General features: G+C 37.0%; 1 protein-coding gene across 3 annotated transcripts in view; it reads left to right on the top strand.

Annotated features, from left to right (window-relative positions):
• Positions 1-1,538: 1,538 nt before the first annotated feature.
• LOC121649103 (dmX-like protein 1) overlaps positions 1,539-16,354 on the top strand; it is a 56,712-nt gene continuing 41,896 nt past the window's right edge. For all 3 annotated transcript variants that reach the window (XM_041999661.1, XM_041999663.1, XM_041999662.1), the window contains exons 1-13: positions 1,539-1,865; positions 3,698-3,946; positions 4,567-4,692; positions 7,967-8,044; positions 8,554-8,632; positions 8,796-8,940; positions 9,278-9,344; positions 9,564-9,748; positions 12,016-12,220; positions 13,772-13,952; positions 14,483-14,656; positions 14,795-15,015; positions 15,613-16,330. In XM_041999661.1, the coding sequence (XP_041855595.1) occupies positions 3,860-3,946; positions 4,567-4,692; positions 7,967-8,044; positions 8,554-8,632; positions 8,796-8,940; positions 9,278-9,344; positions 9,564-9,748; positions 12,016-12,220; positions 13,772-13,952; positions 14,483-14,656; positions 14,795-15,015; positions 15,613-16,330 (2,266 nt within the window). In that variant the 5' untranslated portion in view covers positions 1,539-1,865; positions 3,698-3,859. The remainder of the gene's footprint in view (positions 1,866-3,697; positions 3,947-4,566; positions 4,693-7,966; positions 8,045-8,553; positions 8,633-8,795; positions 8,941-9,277; positions 9,345-9,563; positions 9,749-12,015; positions 12,221-13,771; positions 13,953-14,482; positions 14,657-14,794; positions 15,016-15,612; positions 16,331-16,354) is intronic.

A 16,354-nucleotide genomic window follows, 5' to 3' on the forward strand; every position in this document is an offset into this window, starting at 1 on the left:
AGCATTAGACATGCTCAGTGCAGTGTGTGAAAATTCTCTATATGTAGCTAGGGTAACAAAAAGACTCAAAAAACACTAAAACACACAAAAACTATTTACCATTATTCTTTCTAAGGCTATATTTAGGCTAAAATTTGAAAAAAATCCTCAAAATGAGTACAAAAAAAGTATTTAAATCACAGTACAGGACAAATATCAACCATGTCTCTTAGAAGAGCTGAAGATGACGATTATAGTGCTGTGCAGCAAAACATCTAAAAATAAATAAATAAACCATCCAAATCTAGTGCTTTTGCAAATATATTTTCCTTGCATTTATAGTTTTGCATTATGGTTTGCATTATATTTAGTTTGATCATAATTACTGATAATATAAATTGTTTTGTCATGCTTTACATATCTAAGCTTATAACACACCTGTAGGCTGTTGCTGAAGAAATCTTATTGTGTAACGTCACTGCATTGGAATTTATACAACAATAAAAAAAAAATCTGTTGACTCCAATTCACTTCACTTCAATTCAATTCAATTCACTTAAATTCAATTCAATTCAATTCAGTTCAGTTCAGTTAAATTCAATTCAATTCAATTCCTTCATTGTCCCCGGAGGGAAATTTGTTTTGCAGCCAGAACACAGACATACAGGACATACATCACAATAATCAAAAACAAAATCAGAACCAATGGCATACATCAAAGAAGAGATTTACACAATCCAATAACAATTAATAAAATCAAATATGATAAATCAAATCACAGCTATAAACAAAAAGAGAAACCAACTAGGTCACCTTAGAGGCTATTACCATTTAGGAGGTGAACAGCAGTAGGGACAAAATATCTTTTGTCCTCCTTACAGGGACCCTGAATCTATGCCGAAGGTAGTATGAGAAACTCATTTTGGAGAGAGGGGTTCAGGCAGTCATGCCATCAATCTCTTCATCATCTGTCACTTCCTCACTGTCTGCCTCTGCCCCTCTTTCAAAATGTGAGCTTTTCTATTCTTTTCACAGTCACATCTTTTTCCTCATCTTCTCCTGTTTGTGTGCTGCTCTCTAAGTAGACTTTTTTTTAACTCTCACCCTCCTGGTCTCTCTACCTTTCTTTCTTCCTCGTGTCCTTTGCATTTCTCTGCTCTTATCCCCCTCCCCCCAAAAAAAAACAAAATGGAATTTCCTCAATTTTTAAACTCTGTTTTCATTGAAAGCAGAAATGATTCATCACATGTATTTCACAGAAGATCCTTACAAGTATTATATTATTGAAGGGGGAAAAAACACTCAAACAAAAATTTCCCTACTTTTTGTGGTAATTCTCTCACTCTCTCTCTCTCTCTCTCTCTCTCTCTCTCTCTCTCTCTCTCTCTCTCTCTCTCTCTCTCCATAAGACAGGTCGGTTAAACACGAGCATGTTGGATGTAGCTCGGCATGTGATGTGCTGCTTTCAAAAACTTGTTCTTAAGCGCTACTGTTTGAAGGCAACTACAAAGACCATAATGCATTGCAGCGACACAGTCTTTATCATGACACATCTTGAACCTAACGAAAAGCTTCCTCTGTTAGAGCGCTTTATTTTTTAACCCTGGGAAGAAGGTAGCTCCCTCTTTGCACTGTCTGAAGTAAGCAGTTCCTTGTCTTGTCAAGGAGAGATTGTCGGCCTCGAAATGTGTGCCTAAATGATCTACAGCTAGCATTGAGGGGCAGGATCTCGCTAAAAGAACTTAATAAGCTAGTGAAAGCTAACGCAGCTAACCGGGGAGACAGAATCGATACTGTTGGGGTCATATATTCACAGAAGACAACAGCTTACAGGAATAATTGTTGATTTTGCATCTTCGAGACATGTCACAGAATATCATCATAAGGTAAGCAGCAAATTAGTTAGTCCATTATAGTCGTATCAGTGTGTCTTGTCAACAGCGGATGGCTAGCTAAACTTGACAGCTAAGTTAGCCGCATAATTCGAGGAATTTGAGGCATAGACTTGATGTGTGAAATGTCTGCTTTAAATCTGGGTGATTTATCAGACGCTGTTTGAGGAAAATGGTGACAGAACATTCGCCACATATGGCGTCAGTTACTATGTTTTAATTTGCTGGCGTGTGAAATGTTGTCACGTGAGTTGCCAGAATACAGGAAACAGTTTAAACCTCATTTTTAACTAACATCAGTTATGGAAGGTTTAAACGCTTCTGCTATGCTGTTTAAATGCCGTAGGCTTACGTTGACTGAGGTATTTGTTTTACATTGTCATTTTGTGTCGTAACGTTAACATAACAATGCTATAACTGCTCCAGATCTCACTGGCCTCTAGCTTTAAACAATAACTTTGTGCCTTCTGTTAAAAACTGTGTTATTGTGTATAGATGTGATGTGGATTTACAAAGGATTTTTTTGTATGTGGTATCTTCTTCGATAAACTATAAGGAAAGCTTAGTACAAAGACGATAAGCCGAAACGTGGACTAACCGGGTTTCTTGTAATGTATTTAGGTGTAACCTGCGCTGTGGTGACCAACCTGTTTGTCTACACCTGCTATTCACCCTTTTGATACAACTCTTTTGTATTGAACTTGTTTGGCTGCCAGGGTACAGGGGTGAAACACTGTAAATGTTTATGATCAGGCCCTTTCCCTGTTTTATCTCATATTACTTCTTCAGTATTGCAAATGACATATATTTACCTTTGACTTCCTTTCATTGTAAATAAAACAAAGATCACTCTGTTTCCTCCTTGTGCAAAGTCACACACAGTACATTATCCGTTCACACTGCTGACAGCTCCTTTCTCCGTGAGATAATGTGTCACTTTAAAGCATCAGATATAAAAGCATCACCTTGCTTGTAGAGCATCACCTTTTTTAAAAGCACCTTGAAAAATGTCCTTTATATTTACCTCTTTAGTTTATAGTCATCCTGGTGGTCACTCAACTTTCCATTCCCACTGACTAGTTTGTCCGCTATAAAGCTGGCTACATTTATTTTAAGCAAAGGAGTTATTGATTATGACCTCTAAAACAGCTGACACACCAATGGCTTGCATTTTAAATGAGGAGGGAGGTCACTAGGATCAAAAGAGCTTTGATGCCTATTTTGTCTGTGTGTTTTCTTAAAAAAAAAGGCTTATTTTTAGTGGCTACTTTTGCAATTTTTAGGTATGTTTTTAAACAGACTCATTGATAGAATACTTTATTGCACTTGCCATTTTTGTATAATATGCTACAACATGAATGTTACTGTTAACATCCACAGATTCTACCAGACCTGCACAATATGGAAGAACACTCTAATGTGCAATGGCATTTTTACATATGACATTGACTATATTACATGCTATAAATACATATTGATGTGTGCATGTTGGCTGTGCAGTTACTGTGTCTTTGTTTTATAATATTTTAATTCAAACACATTTGCATGTTGTATGTTGCATGCATAGTGTGAAGCATGAATAGTCACATTTTTTTTGTCATTCATTTCAATGTAGGCATTGTTTTGCAAACTGGCCACTGCACATGTTTATGTTATGGTGAGGGAAAAATAACAACATTTATTGTTCAGCACAAATTTTATATTTAAAACACTACTAATACTGAGTACTACGAAAAAATATCTGTCAATATTTAGGTATCAGTAAGCTTGCTTCTTGCTGAAGCTTCTCATTCTGTATTTACATCTTACTCTTCTTTTCCTAACAGCGAGTCTATAAGGATAGTGGCATGAAGTTACCAGCCAGTTACAAAGATGGATACATCCCTCCCATGGTTTCTCATTAATCTCACCTGGAGTGGGAGGGTTTTATAACAAGAACAGAAACGGAGCGAAGAGGACAGAACATTTGTGGAGTTTAACCAGAAGTCATGAATCTTCATCAAGTCCTTACAGGGGCTGTCAACCCTGGGGACAACTGTTTTTCTGTTGGGAGCATCAACAATGTGCCTTTCACGGTAAGATATTTCAAGCTCTGGAAATATTTCCTCCCCAGCACTTTGGATGCTCTGATTCTTGGGGGTGGTCAAACTGATTCGTCACAAAGCTGAATGGATTTTTGTTCATTGTACTGTGCACCCATGTTAACAAAACACATGGCTCCAGTTGGCCTTCCTCATAGCAGAAGTTTTTTTAATCAGCATAGGAGGTAAATCTTTACTTCCCTCTATCACTACAGCCTAAAAAGATTAATAGGTGACTTTTAGAAATATTTTTAATTATTATTTGCAGCTTCATTATATATGAAATAGAGGACTATTACATCGTAATTCTTTCTCAGTGATCTTTAAGGAAACCTAATGAGAGATGCTACTCCCTTATATCCTTTTTTAACGGAGGTTCAGTCATAATGAATCACTGCTCATATGAGGATTTCTTTTCGAGAATCACAGAAATAGAGCAGATAAATCCCATCTTGTCTGCTTGCACTCCAGAGCTGTCATATGCTGGCATGTCTGATGCATTGACACTGGCTCTGGAACAAGTGCAGGTCAAGTAAGCCTTCAGAAATTCTCTTCAGATAAGTCTGTCATTGTCATTTCTCACCCCTTCTTGCTGTGTCTCTGTGTTTTTATAGGCTTATGCGTCAGGTTGTGATGTGGTGATTTTGGGCAGTAATTTTGAGCGGTTGCAGATTATCCCGGGGGCCAAACATGGTAACATCCAGGTCGGCTGTGTCGACTGTTCACTACAGGGTGGACAGGTAAGAATAACTGAAAACCGCTCTGTTCTATTGGGTCATATATGTATGTGTGTGTATATATATATATATATATATATACATATATATATATATATATATATATATATATATATATACATATATACATATATATAAATGTAATTATTTGTGATATGGAAAAAAACAAAGATTCATGAGACTTTAAGCTTTGGGTAGTGATGGCTTTTTCCATTATTCTTGTATATTTTAAAGACAAAGCAAATAACCAGTGAATCATGAAATTACCTGGGATGTTAATCAGTAAAGAAACTAATTGACAGTTGCACTGTCAGCTAAATTATAATGTATTATGTTCATCCATGCCCTCTTTTTGTAAGATTAGACCACAGTATGGTGGGGATCAAAGAAAAAAATCATAATTTCACTTTTATGTTAAAAATCTGAAACACGAAGTCCAGATTTAATCTGAAAAAGCTCAGAGCAAGAATGTCACAATAACACAGAGTTCTCCTTTGACTTCACCTCACGGTAATGACCACACAAGTGGGGATGATGTGGTATGGTCACATAGAGATTAGTTAACGGCTCATATTTAAAGTATCAAATTCTTTAGATTTATTTCCGTAGACCAACTGGAGCTGTTTTGCACAGCAAATTAGTGACAAGCTCTGTTGCCTTTACATATTAGCACCTTGTGTTTTCACAAAAAGTATTTCTTGCAACATCAAAGGGTGGTTTAATGAACTTGGGCTTCTTGTCAGCAGCTGTAATGGCGGAATTAAAGCACCCAGTAAAGCCAGAAGCAGTACAACAACTCTCATTTGCTGATCTTACGATTTCATTGGCTCATTTACCAAGCTGGTTTTAAGTGTTTGTATAAGTAGAGGTTTTTGTTGTGATGTGTTTGTTTAAAACTTGAATTCAAAGAAAATAAAAAATTGTTTTTGGTTCGTTAATGTAGAGTTAGTGGTGTTTCTTAAGGGACTTTGATGTTGCTTTTATCTGTGTAAATGAGGCAGTGAAAGGTATTTTGTATTTTTCTCAAGTAGATTTCATTTAGTGGTTTTTATTGAGTTTCGTTGTCTCTTAACTATGAATGTGAAGCTGCGTTTGACTGGGTTGCCAACAGGTTTTAATGAAGGAGGTTGGTACGTTCGTTAATACGTTTTAGTTTGACTGATTCTTGATTTTCAGGGATAATGTACATTTTAATGAGTGGAATTTTTAAAAAAATTACTAGTCATTTACAAACATATATGCATTCTTCCAGTATGTTATAGTTGCATTAAAAACAAACATTTTGCAATTCACAATGAAAACTCAGCATTGAAAAACTATGATGACAAACCTGAGGCTTCTTTTATGCAATGTATAAAAATAATTAATAATAAATAAGTAATAATTTATAAATTGTAAAACTTTAATAAACAGTGTGTAGTTTATGTAGCTGTACAGTTTAGCAACATTGTGACAATAAACATGACAGGCCTTTTCCTCAGTCTTTATTCTAGTCCCTGAAAGTTAGGAAAAGCACAATGGCTTATTTATGATCTGTTATTTATGTATTGCATTTCTATCATCAGCATCACCTTAGCAGAACTATAGAGAATCTGAGGGGAAAAGGAAAAAACAAGTGGAATTTCTACAGAGAATTAATGAAACTGCTGACATGAGGACAAATACATCTTTAGTTGTTACTTCTTGGTTGTATTCTGCCTCAGTGGCATTGATTACATTGCACAAGGAATAAAGACATTTTTAGAACTTTTTTACATGCACAGATTGTCCTTAATCACAATTTGCTGGGCTCCACATGCACTTAATGTTCATACACAGTATTCCTCAAGCACTACAGAGTGACCTGAGTAGTTCACTTTTCTTGATTAAAACTTTAATAGCAGTTTCTTACTGAGTAACGACGCTATGGTCAGCTGCAAAGGACAAATCCAGGATTGCCACAACTGCATAAACTTAATCATAAAGATAATAAAGGCAGAAGTCATCAGTAATCCGGATTTATTGTTTTAACTGGGGAGGGTAGCATTGTTGAACAGCACACAGGCCTGATAGAAATTAAATGAATAAAAATGCTCACTCAGTCTTTTCCTACTCCCCTCGTGATGTTTAATCCAATTCACTTGGGTCCGAAGTACCCACACATGCCTCCAGCATGGTCTAGCATCTGTTTAAGAATGCTAAATTGGTATGCTTTGCCAGTTCCATTTTATTGGCTTCTGCTCACTGCGATATTTGCTATGCTGTTAGTTTCAGCAGTACATCTGCAGGTTTGCTACTCTAGGTGTGCATTAATAATCTACTGCTGTGAAACACACGTGTTTTCCAAATTCATTGTTATAATTGGTTTTGATAAAAGAATGCCACATAATTTTGAGATATTTCTATGCTATAAATGTATATAAATGCCCTCTTTAAAATCAAAACAAATTCAGAGTAACAATGTGCAGAAAACTATAATTGTCTTGGAGCATATTCTCAAAATGTTGCTTGTGATTTATGAGAATCAGGCCAAAGAAAACTTTCATTATCACAGAGAAGGAAATATAATGTTTCATGACCTTTTTTTTCTATCAAAGAACACCCGAGTGTCAGCTTAACTATTTTTCACAATGTGATGATCGTTTGCAGTTCAAACTGCTTGACACGTGGCTTTCTGAACTAATGTAATTAAATGTGACGTGTTAAATGTGAATCTCGATGGTTGACCTTAAAATGAAGCGTGGATTTTTATTTGCCTGATCTGTTGATTTTCCATCTCTGCATTGTTTTTTTTTGTAAGGGCACATCTACACACACGCATGTGATTAACTACTTTACAATACTGTTTTTTCTTGATGTTTAGCATATTATTCATCCAATTAAAAATGCAGTTTATTTATTTACTTCCTTGGAAATTTCAGTTAAATATTGTTTCTGTGTCTTTCCTGGTAAACACTTTAGCATGTTGCCCTAACTTATGATGGAAAAGGAAGTATGTGTTTAAAAGATAGAATCATGTTCACTCAACACTTGATTGTTAAAAACTCCAAATGTTTAGAGTTTGTTGTTCAGGCACTATTCACTTTAACTTATGAGGCATGATTAAGGAGATGTACATTATAACAACTGTAAGAAACTATTTGTGTTCTCTGATTGTCCAAAAGTTTGTTTTTTTTACTAAATATATTTAAAGTAATTTAGAAAGTTTGTGGATTGTCTTTCTTTTTGGACAGTTAATTTTGTAACTGGAGCAAAATATGTGTATAACATGTTTGTTTTTCTTTTTTTCTGTGGACAGATTGCAGCTTCCTATGGAAGCATTGTGTGCGTGTTTGAGCCTGTTCAGCACTTAGATCAAAAGGACACTTCATTGTCTGTAAGTAGCTTTTATTATCATCCAGTCATGCTTAAACTCAGATCAACCACAAAACAAAACATTGTCTTTCTGATAAAGATTTCTGGTTATTTAGAATAAAGTTAATGTTGTTCTTGTGAACTGTCAAAAACAAAGTGCTGCAGTAAAATTCACTGGATAACATATTTTCTACACACCCACATGCAGTTTGTATAATTCCTAAAATAATAATTATCCTTAATGTTTTATTTTGCTCCACTGGAAGTAAATATGCTGCAAAGAATGGTAAATTTTACACCATCAGAAATGCAGCCACTGCCTCTGTTTTGCAGAAGTTCTGTATTTTTACATAGCAACCCTTGTGGCCTGGTCACATGGGACTCACATGAAATCAGCCGTTGGTTCTTGTTGCTCAATTGTTGCTTCTATATTACTGAAATGGTTGACTATAAGAAATGATTCATTCCTAAACTTATTGAAATTTTATCATTAGGCGTTTTGTTTTAAATATTGACCTTTTTTTTGTTTAGAAATTAAACTGCCAGTGGCAGAAGACTGGTCAGTTTGTGTTAGAGTCTATGGTACGGAACCTGGCCTGGCACCCCACAGGTACCGTCTCAACACAACACATACATGTCCACATTTAGAGGAAATGTTTTCTAATTAATCCCGCATATAAATCTGTTTTTGCAATATATAGACACTTATTTTTTTAAAGAAATATTTGATGAATACTGTCTTGACAAAATAAAGAAGTATTTTTCTGTTTCAGGTAGTACTCTCTTAACAGGCTCTAGTAGCCTCCAGTTGTGGTCTAATGTTGATGATGGGAAAAAAGAAAATGAGGATAGAGGAAAACCAGCAGAAATGACCATACGGGACTCTAATTCTGCCTGGAGGTGTATCTGGCAGAGTCGGTGAGAATGGAGACGTTCCAAATCCTTAAATAATGGTGTTTTCTACTGTCAACTGAGATTGTGATTTAATTATTGTCCTTTCTGTTTTTGACTGATGTGTTATAATTTGCTTTATTTAGATGTTACATTGTCCACTTTTTTATTTTAACAGCTAAATAGATAATCAATGCACATTTTTCTCCTTTTTTAACCTTTTTTTTTTTTTTTTGTCCTTTTTAAATAAGTTTATTTCAACGCATTTTATCTCATCCTAAACATTACTATGGCTTGTACATTAATAATCTGAATAGAAACAAAATTAACTCACTTTTTTGGGGTTTTTTTTTTCTATTTGAAGGACTGCCTCACCGGTCAGTTTTATGAAGTTCTCTCCTGATGGGGAATTCTTTGCTACAGCTGGACAGGTGAGTGGCTTTCACCTGGATGCGATGAACTTGTATGCATTTAAATGCAAGCTAGTATGTTTATGGTATCTTTGTTTATTTAGACATTTCATTCCAGTATAATTGGTAACTGATCTTTAACCGCTGACTTGTGAAGTGTTTGGTAACCAAGTGACTAACAAATAATAGCAGATCCTATATCGTATCAGGTACATCCCTGTTTTTGTCTCTCCTTTTTAGGATGACTGCCTGGTAAAGGTGTGGTACAGTACCAGTAAGTGGAAATCAGGTGTTGCCAGACTATTCACGCCTCCAGAAGCTAGTGTGAGCGTCCAGGGAGAGCTGGCCTTTTCCTTTGTCTACCTGGCTCATCCCCGCTCAGTTACTGGGTTCTCTTGGAGGCAGACCAGCAAGCATATGCCACGGTATGAACACTTATCAAGGCATCACTGCACATGTAGTCCTCTCTGCAGCCATGTGTAATTTCTTTACTTCTCTGGTACATTTTAACATTAGCTTGTTAAGCTATAAATAACCATAATAAAATCTAAAATAAACCAAAAGCTTACAGTATTTTTGTTGTGGTTCCACAATAATGACAGTATTCACTTTGCATGACCTCATTTGCTGTTAATTTAAGTACACAATGCATCCAATCTATCTTATCTATCGTATATAACTATCTTAATTTCTTGCCTCATATTTAACCAATGGTAATAAAAATGGTGGAAAAACATACAAGGAGATTACATATTTGCCCAGAAAAAAAACTGACATTAATATGTAATGCTGCATCAGATGTGTCTCTGAGCTCTTCACTAATTATTACACTTTTTGAACCATTTGATCTGGGGAAGCTGGGATCTGGCTTAAACTGCTGTTGAGAGCCAGTGCTGTTTTATTATTGCAATAATAAAACAGCACTGGCTGCATTTACATGCACAGTAATATATAAACTACTATTTTTTTTTTACCTAAACTTAAGTGTCCGAACTGTCCAAAACAGTTGTAAATGAGACTTGATGTCTCAATGAGACTACTATTGTAAATAGATTATAAATTTGATGAAAAAAAAGACAACATTGTGTTTTAGATGAGTTGTAGATGTGATATTCCACTCTTTATTTCCAATTTACATGTTTTCAAGTACAGTCCAATTATACCTACTTTACAACTCTATGCAAGTGCAATATATGTGTCAAAGCAAAAATTTTATTCAGGCTTCTCCATAGGCCCAAAAATGTGTTGTCCTATTTTTCCCCACATCCATTCTGTTCTGCACTTTCTATGCTGGAGCCTGGAGTATTCCTCATTAGATATCACAGCATCTATCTAGGACTTTGTTTCGTAAGATGCTGTGGGATTAGGCCTGTCGCGATAAGCAATAAGTCAATTAATTGAACGATAAGAAAATAAGAGCACGATAAGTTTGCCGGCCGCGATAATTTTTATTAGTCCCCCCTTTACCATAAACTGTGTATGACAATAGGTTTCACTATGGCGTATTTCGACTCAACGCTCTGGTTTCTTGCGGAGTGATCTCTCTGGTGTCATACTTGACTGCAGCATGTTGCAGCACGAGCCGGTAAGCCGCATTTGTTTTGCAGGGCTGCCAACACGCAATGGCCGTGAGACTTGCGCATTTAAGTGGCTTCTCACGCTCTCGCGCTAAACCTCCGATTCTCATGCTGAAATATGTAAATAAGTCGAATGGAGAAATAATAGATGCAAGCACCTCCTCTTTTATCATTTCGCTGCTCCCCACATGTAAGCAGAACACACACATCTAGCTTACGACGTCAGTACAAAGCCCCCACTTCCTGGTCTACCGTAATAACCCCTGTAATCCGCAGGCACATTACGCAAATAGAGTCAGCCTATATACTAGTGTTGTGCGATGTGTCTAACTTTGTGTGTGCGATCCAGCAGCTCAGTGCGCGTGAGAGTGAGCGTGAGCGCAGAGGGAGGAGAAGAAGAGCTTATGAGGAACGAGAGTAGCAGAAGAAGAAAAGGTGTGAAGAGAAGAGACGGAGCGGTTAGGCAGAACAGTCAGGAAAAACAATAACGGTGCGTTATAATAAAGCCGTTTCTCAGCACAACCGCTGTTTCCTTTTTTTTATGGTGCTCCACGCCGTGAGCGGCGAGAGAAGAGAGTAATTGGGAGTTAACCCCGAAGCCAACTCCACTTCGGCCCTGGAGAGGACGGATCTCCCCCGTGTCCTCCGACTACTATCGGCGGATAAGAAGCGGGAATGGTTAACACTAGCGTATTTGACAAAATACACATTAAGAGCAATGCCGGCTAATCGAGAGGTTTGGGAGGATTCCCAGTGGGCTGCATTACTTTTGGGCCGGCGTCCCGGCTTATGTGAAAAAGGCGCTTTTATTTATTTAGTTTATTGATCTTTGAAAATGTGTACTTGCATTATTATTATTATATTAGTTGAGAATGGTCTCAAAATGACACATTAGCGCTTTGCGCAATATTATCGTTTATCGCGATAATTTCTGAGAAAATTTATCGTACAGCTAAATTTGTTATCGTGACAGGCCTATGTGGGATGCTTTTTCCTGATGTTGAATTATAAGATGGTTAATGATGAGTAAAGTTACCTAAAAGTACAGTACTCAGTACGCAGTGGTCAGTGTTAACTCTTTGTTGTTACCTTGTTTTGTTTCTCTCTCCTAAAAGAGGTGCAGTCTGTAATGTTCTGCTCACCTGCTGTAAGGACAGCGTTTGTCGACTCTGGGCAGAAACGCTGTTGCCTGGTGACAGCCTTCTCTCCGGTCACTATAACAACCATACTTCTGGCCATAACACCGAAACAGTCAGATATGCTGACTCATCTTTGAAAAACAACTGCAATGGAAAAACACAAGGAACAACAACACAGGAAGTAAGTGACTCTCATGTAGTTTTTGGCTGAAATAAAAGCTTTCCAGTGAATTTAAGTACACTTTGCCGAAGTCAATGTAGTCTTATTAATCGGTTTTGTAATAACAGTTCCCATCATTAACATTTTGACATTTAGCTACTGATAGAAACTGATTATTTGTTGTGGGGAAACGACTCAAACTGCACACAAGGGGAAAAGAGCTGAGGGAAATTTTAAAAACACTAAAGAGAAAAATATGCAAAAACAACAGATGCTGAATGAAGTTAAAATGAAAGATTAATCATTGTGTGAAAATGTTATTAAAAAGAGGAACCGCTGTGTGTTTCTGTAAATGTGCAACAACTTGAAATGATAACTTTCTTTTCATGGTTGTATTTTGGTGTCGGGTTGTTAAATTTAAAACATATTCTCTTCATATTTATTACTGCTAAACTGAATGAACTTTTTTCTTTTGATATAAGTGGTTAGGTCACAGTAAGTGTCAGATTTCTACCTTCTCATTCAGATCATCATTAGATTGTGACAAATGACATCAGTTTTATCTGACTGCACAACCATTAATATCCAACAAAAATACTAACCAAACCAAAAGCAGTACTAACATCCACTTCAGCTTGAACATTTATTGAGGTCACTGGTCTCAATGACTCTTATAAAAACCAGGGGACATTAGGTCACAGGAAATATAGGTATGCTGCGCCTTGAGGACAATCTGTAAGAATCTATGTGGAATCATTCATTATAAATCAGATCGTGATAGCCGATTCAGGCTGTTTTATTTTCAGATATGTTTTTCTCACCGAAGCTGAATGGGCGAGCAATACAAGATATTAATGAAATGAATGAAGCCTTTCTTGATGAGAATACTTCCACCAGAGTTTCATTTTTTTTCTACACTTTTAAATGGTTTTGTATCTGCATTTTCTACATCAGAATGGCACATGCAGAAAAAGACTGCTCTACAGGTGTCATGAGCACATATATCAATAGTACTTTGAGCCATCTGCCTTCTTGGTTATATAATTTCTGCACTGAGTTATTCTAAAAGAATCAAATGTTGTTTTAAATTAAGATTTATCTCATAGTAACCATTTACAGATGCTTAAGTCTTCTGCTTTGTTTTAGTGAATGTTACAGAACACACTGCTTAAACAGTCCTTTAATCTCACCCACTTTCCCACAGTGAGGGGTTTTCTGAGGCTCTGTGACTTAATTACAGTTTAAACGTCAAAACATTGAATTAAATATCCATGCCAAAGAGAAGCACCCATTTACCAAAGCAGAGCGAGCGCATAGTGGAGAGAAGTGAAAACCTTTTATCCTGAAGCATGTAACAGGTGTAACAAAAGTATTTCTACTTTGCTAGTTATTTGATTTTATATATCTCTTGAGGAAAGTGCAAGATTTTAACTTGTAATCTATGGAATATAACACACAGACATACTTGAGGCAGTTCTCGTTAATATAAATTTAATTCCTGTATCTGCTTTTAGTAAATTACAAGTTGCAGTTTAAAATTGTTAATTAATTTGATTAACATTTTCTTTACAGTTCAACTTTCAAGAATCATGGCATTCCTCCTCCTATCGGGATATTCCCCAGCCCTCAGTGACCAGTGGCCTGCCTCACCATCAGAACCAACACTATAATCACAAGAGGTGCAACAGTGGCATGCCCTGTGCTAATGCTCTCTGCCACTTCCACATCGCTGCAAGCATCAATCCAGCCACAGGTAAAACTCTCCCTGTTATTCTTGTTCTTTGTCAAATGATTCAAACTTTCTGACAAATTTAATACTGTAAGACTGTGCAAGTTTTTCTTAAAGACTAGGAAATCATTTACAACTCATAACATCTACAAAATCAGCTGCAGGTCAGAGGGCTTCACCTCTGTTTTCTTTCCATAGAAAATACAGTTAATTTTTTAGATAGCCTGAATCTCTGTTTTAAATCCCAATAAGCTTCTGTGGTCAGAGACACTTGGAGTAGCTGTTAGCATTTTGTTTTCTTTTTGTTTTGTTTTTTTTTTTGAGGGGGCAGCTTAACTTGACCTGAATCTTGTAGCTTGATTCTGCCTTGAGGGTGAGAAGTTTTGTAGGTTTGCATGAATTATGTTAACAGTAGAAAACTACACACCATATTTATTTTTCTGAAAGTTGATTCAAACAGATATATTTTTACATCAGATATATTTTTATAGCTGTTCTTTGCTTTGTAATTAGTCTTTTTTAAAATATGAAATCCCTTTTCAAATGTTTCTCAGACATTCCTCTGTTGCCCTCCATCTCCTCTATGAATGCTGTGGATGACGAGGAACCTGGAAGTCCATTTACTGTCCACTGGCTCAACAACAAGGAGCTTAACTTCACCTTAGCCATGGACGTCTTCCTGCAGCAGCTCAGAAGCAGTTTAGAACAGAATGAATGCTCAAATGAAGGTACTAAAAACAGTTTTATGTAAGACGGTAGTACTTCCTTTTAAATGGGTGTACATGTGAAGCTGGAACAAGGCTGTCAAAATTAAACTTTGGACATTGACATAATGTTGGCTTACCTTGCTCTGCATTTTTTCCCAGAACCTGAAGATGAAGATAACTTTGATGAAGAAGATAACAGTAGCAGGCCAACTGACCCCCAAGGGTTTGAAGGTGTGGAACACCAAGTGGATGTTTTATTAGAGGAGTGGAATAAAGGGGCTGACATGTTGTTCAGTATACATCCAATGGACGGCTCTTTGTTAGTCTGGCATGTGGACTGGCTAGATGAATACCACCCTGGCATGTTCAGGCAAGCTCAGGTAGGTCACCGCTATGCTCTATTATACATACAGTGAACTATGTTTTAATTAGTTGATTAATTTATTCTGATAATTTATTAGCGAATCATTTAAATTTCTTGTTCACAAATCATTTTCACATTTTGCACAAGGGAAACATCCGGACAGAACCACTCATTCAAAATTAATTGGAATTGCTTCTATTTAATCATATTATAATTAATGTGTGAAAATGGTGGGAATTGCATGACAGCGGTTAGTTAAGCAAGGCACATAAGGAAGTCCCAGGTTTCATTGACATTCAGACGAAGCCAAGCTGCTTAAATTAGGTAGGGCAGACAGAAACTTGTATTATAATTAGCAACCCTTTTGTTAAACCATTTATAGGAAGGAGAAAATGAGGAATTGTCATTGTGGCTCAGAATGTTTTGTCATAAACCTTTTGAATGGAAATAACTGGAGTTTTTAACCTTTTGTTTCTGCTTAAACACATTTGTTAAAGTTAATGATCTTATATGTTATCTGTAGAATGAGTTCTTATTGCTAAATATGATCTCAGCATTTTATTTACTTTGAATTACATTGCTGTGATGTCTTCTTTTTTTCCCTCTTTCTCAGGTGTCCTTTGTGTCCCGTATTCCTGTAGCGTTCCCTACAGGTGATGCAATCTCTCTGAGCCACAGTGTGGTTATGTATGCCTGCAACAAGAACGTGGATTTGGCTATCCAGCATGGCAGACAGCGGCTCCCTGGGAGCTCATTGACTCAAAACAAATCTGCTCTAATAAGCTATGGGGGTCAAGGAAAAGCCGCACCTGGCAGTAGTCTTCGACTGAGCATTTTCACCCCAAATGTGCTAATGATCTCCAAACATGATGATGGCTCTCTAAATCAGTGGGCAGTCAGTTTTGCAGAGGACTCTGCTTTCTCCACTGTGCTCAGCGTTTCTCACAAATCACGCTACTGTGGCCATCGTTTCCATCTCAATGACTTGGCCTGTCACTCAGTACTCCCTCTCCTCCTAACCACTTCACACCATAATGCCTTGAGGACCCCAGAGGCAGACAGTATCCTGGCTCCTCCAGAGGCCTACTCCACTGGTGTCTCTTATTCCACATCTCTGCCTTGTGGGTCACGGCCTAGCCGGGTGTCATTAGGCGGGGTTTCTCAGGATCCCAACGCCATCTACAGTGAGCTGATCTTATGGCGAGTGGACCCGGTTGGTCCCCTGTCTCTGTCAGGCGGGGTCTCAGAGCTTGCTAGAATAAATTCTCTTCATGCATCAGCATTTGCTAATGTAGCCTGGCTGCCCACACTCATTCCCAGCAGCTGTTTAGGTAAGGACATTGTTTATTGTTTGA

Source organism: Melanotaenia boesemani, chromosome 11, assembly GCF_017639745.1.
Source record: "Melanotaenia boesemani isolate fMelBoe1 chromosome 11, fMelBoe1.pri, whole genome shotgun sequence".
Classification (NCBI taxonomy): domain Eukaryota; kingdom Metazoa; phylum Chordata; class Actinopteri; order Atheriniformes; family Melanotaeniidae; genus Melanotaenia; species Melanotaenia boesemani.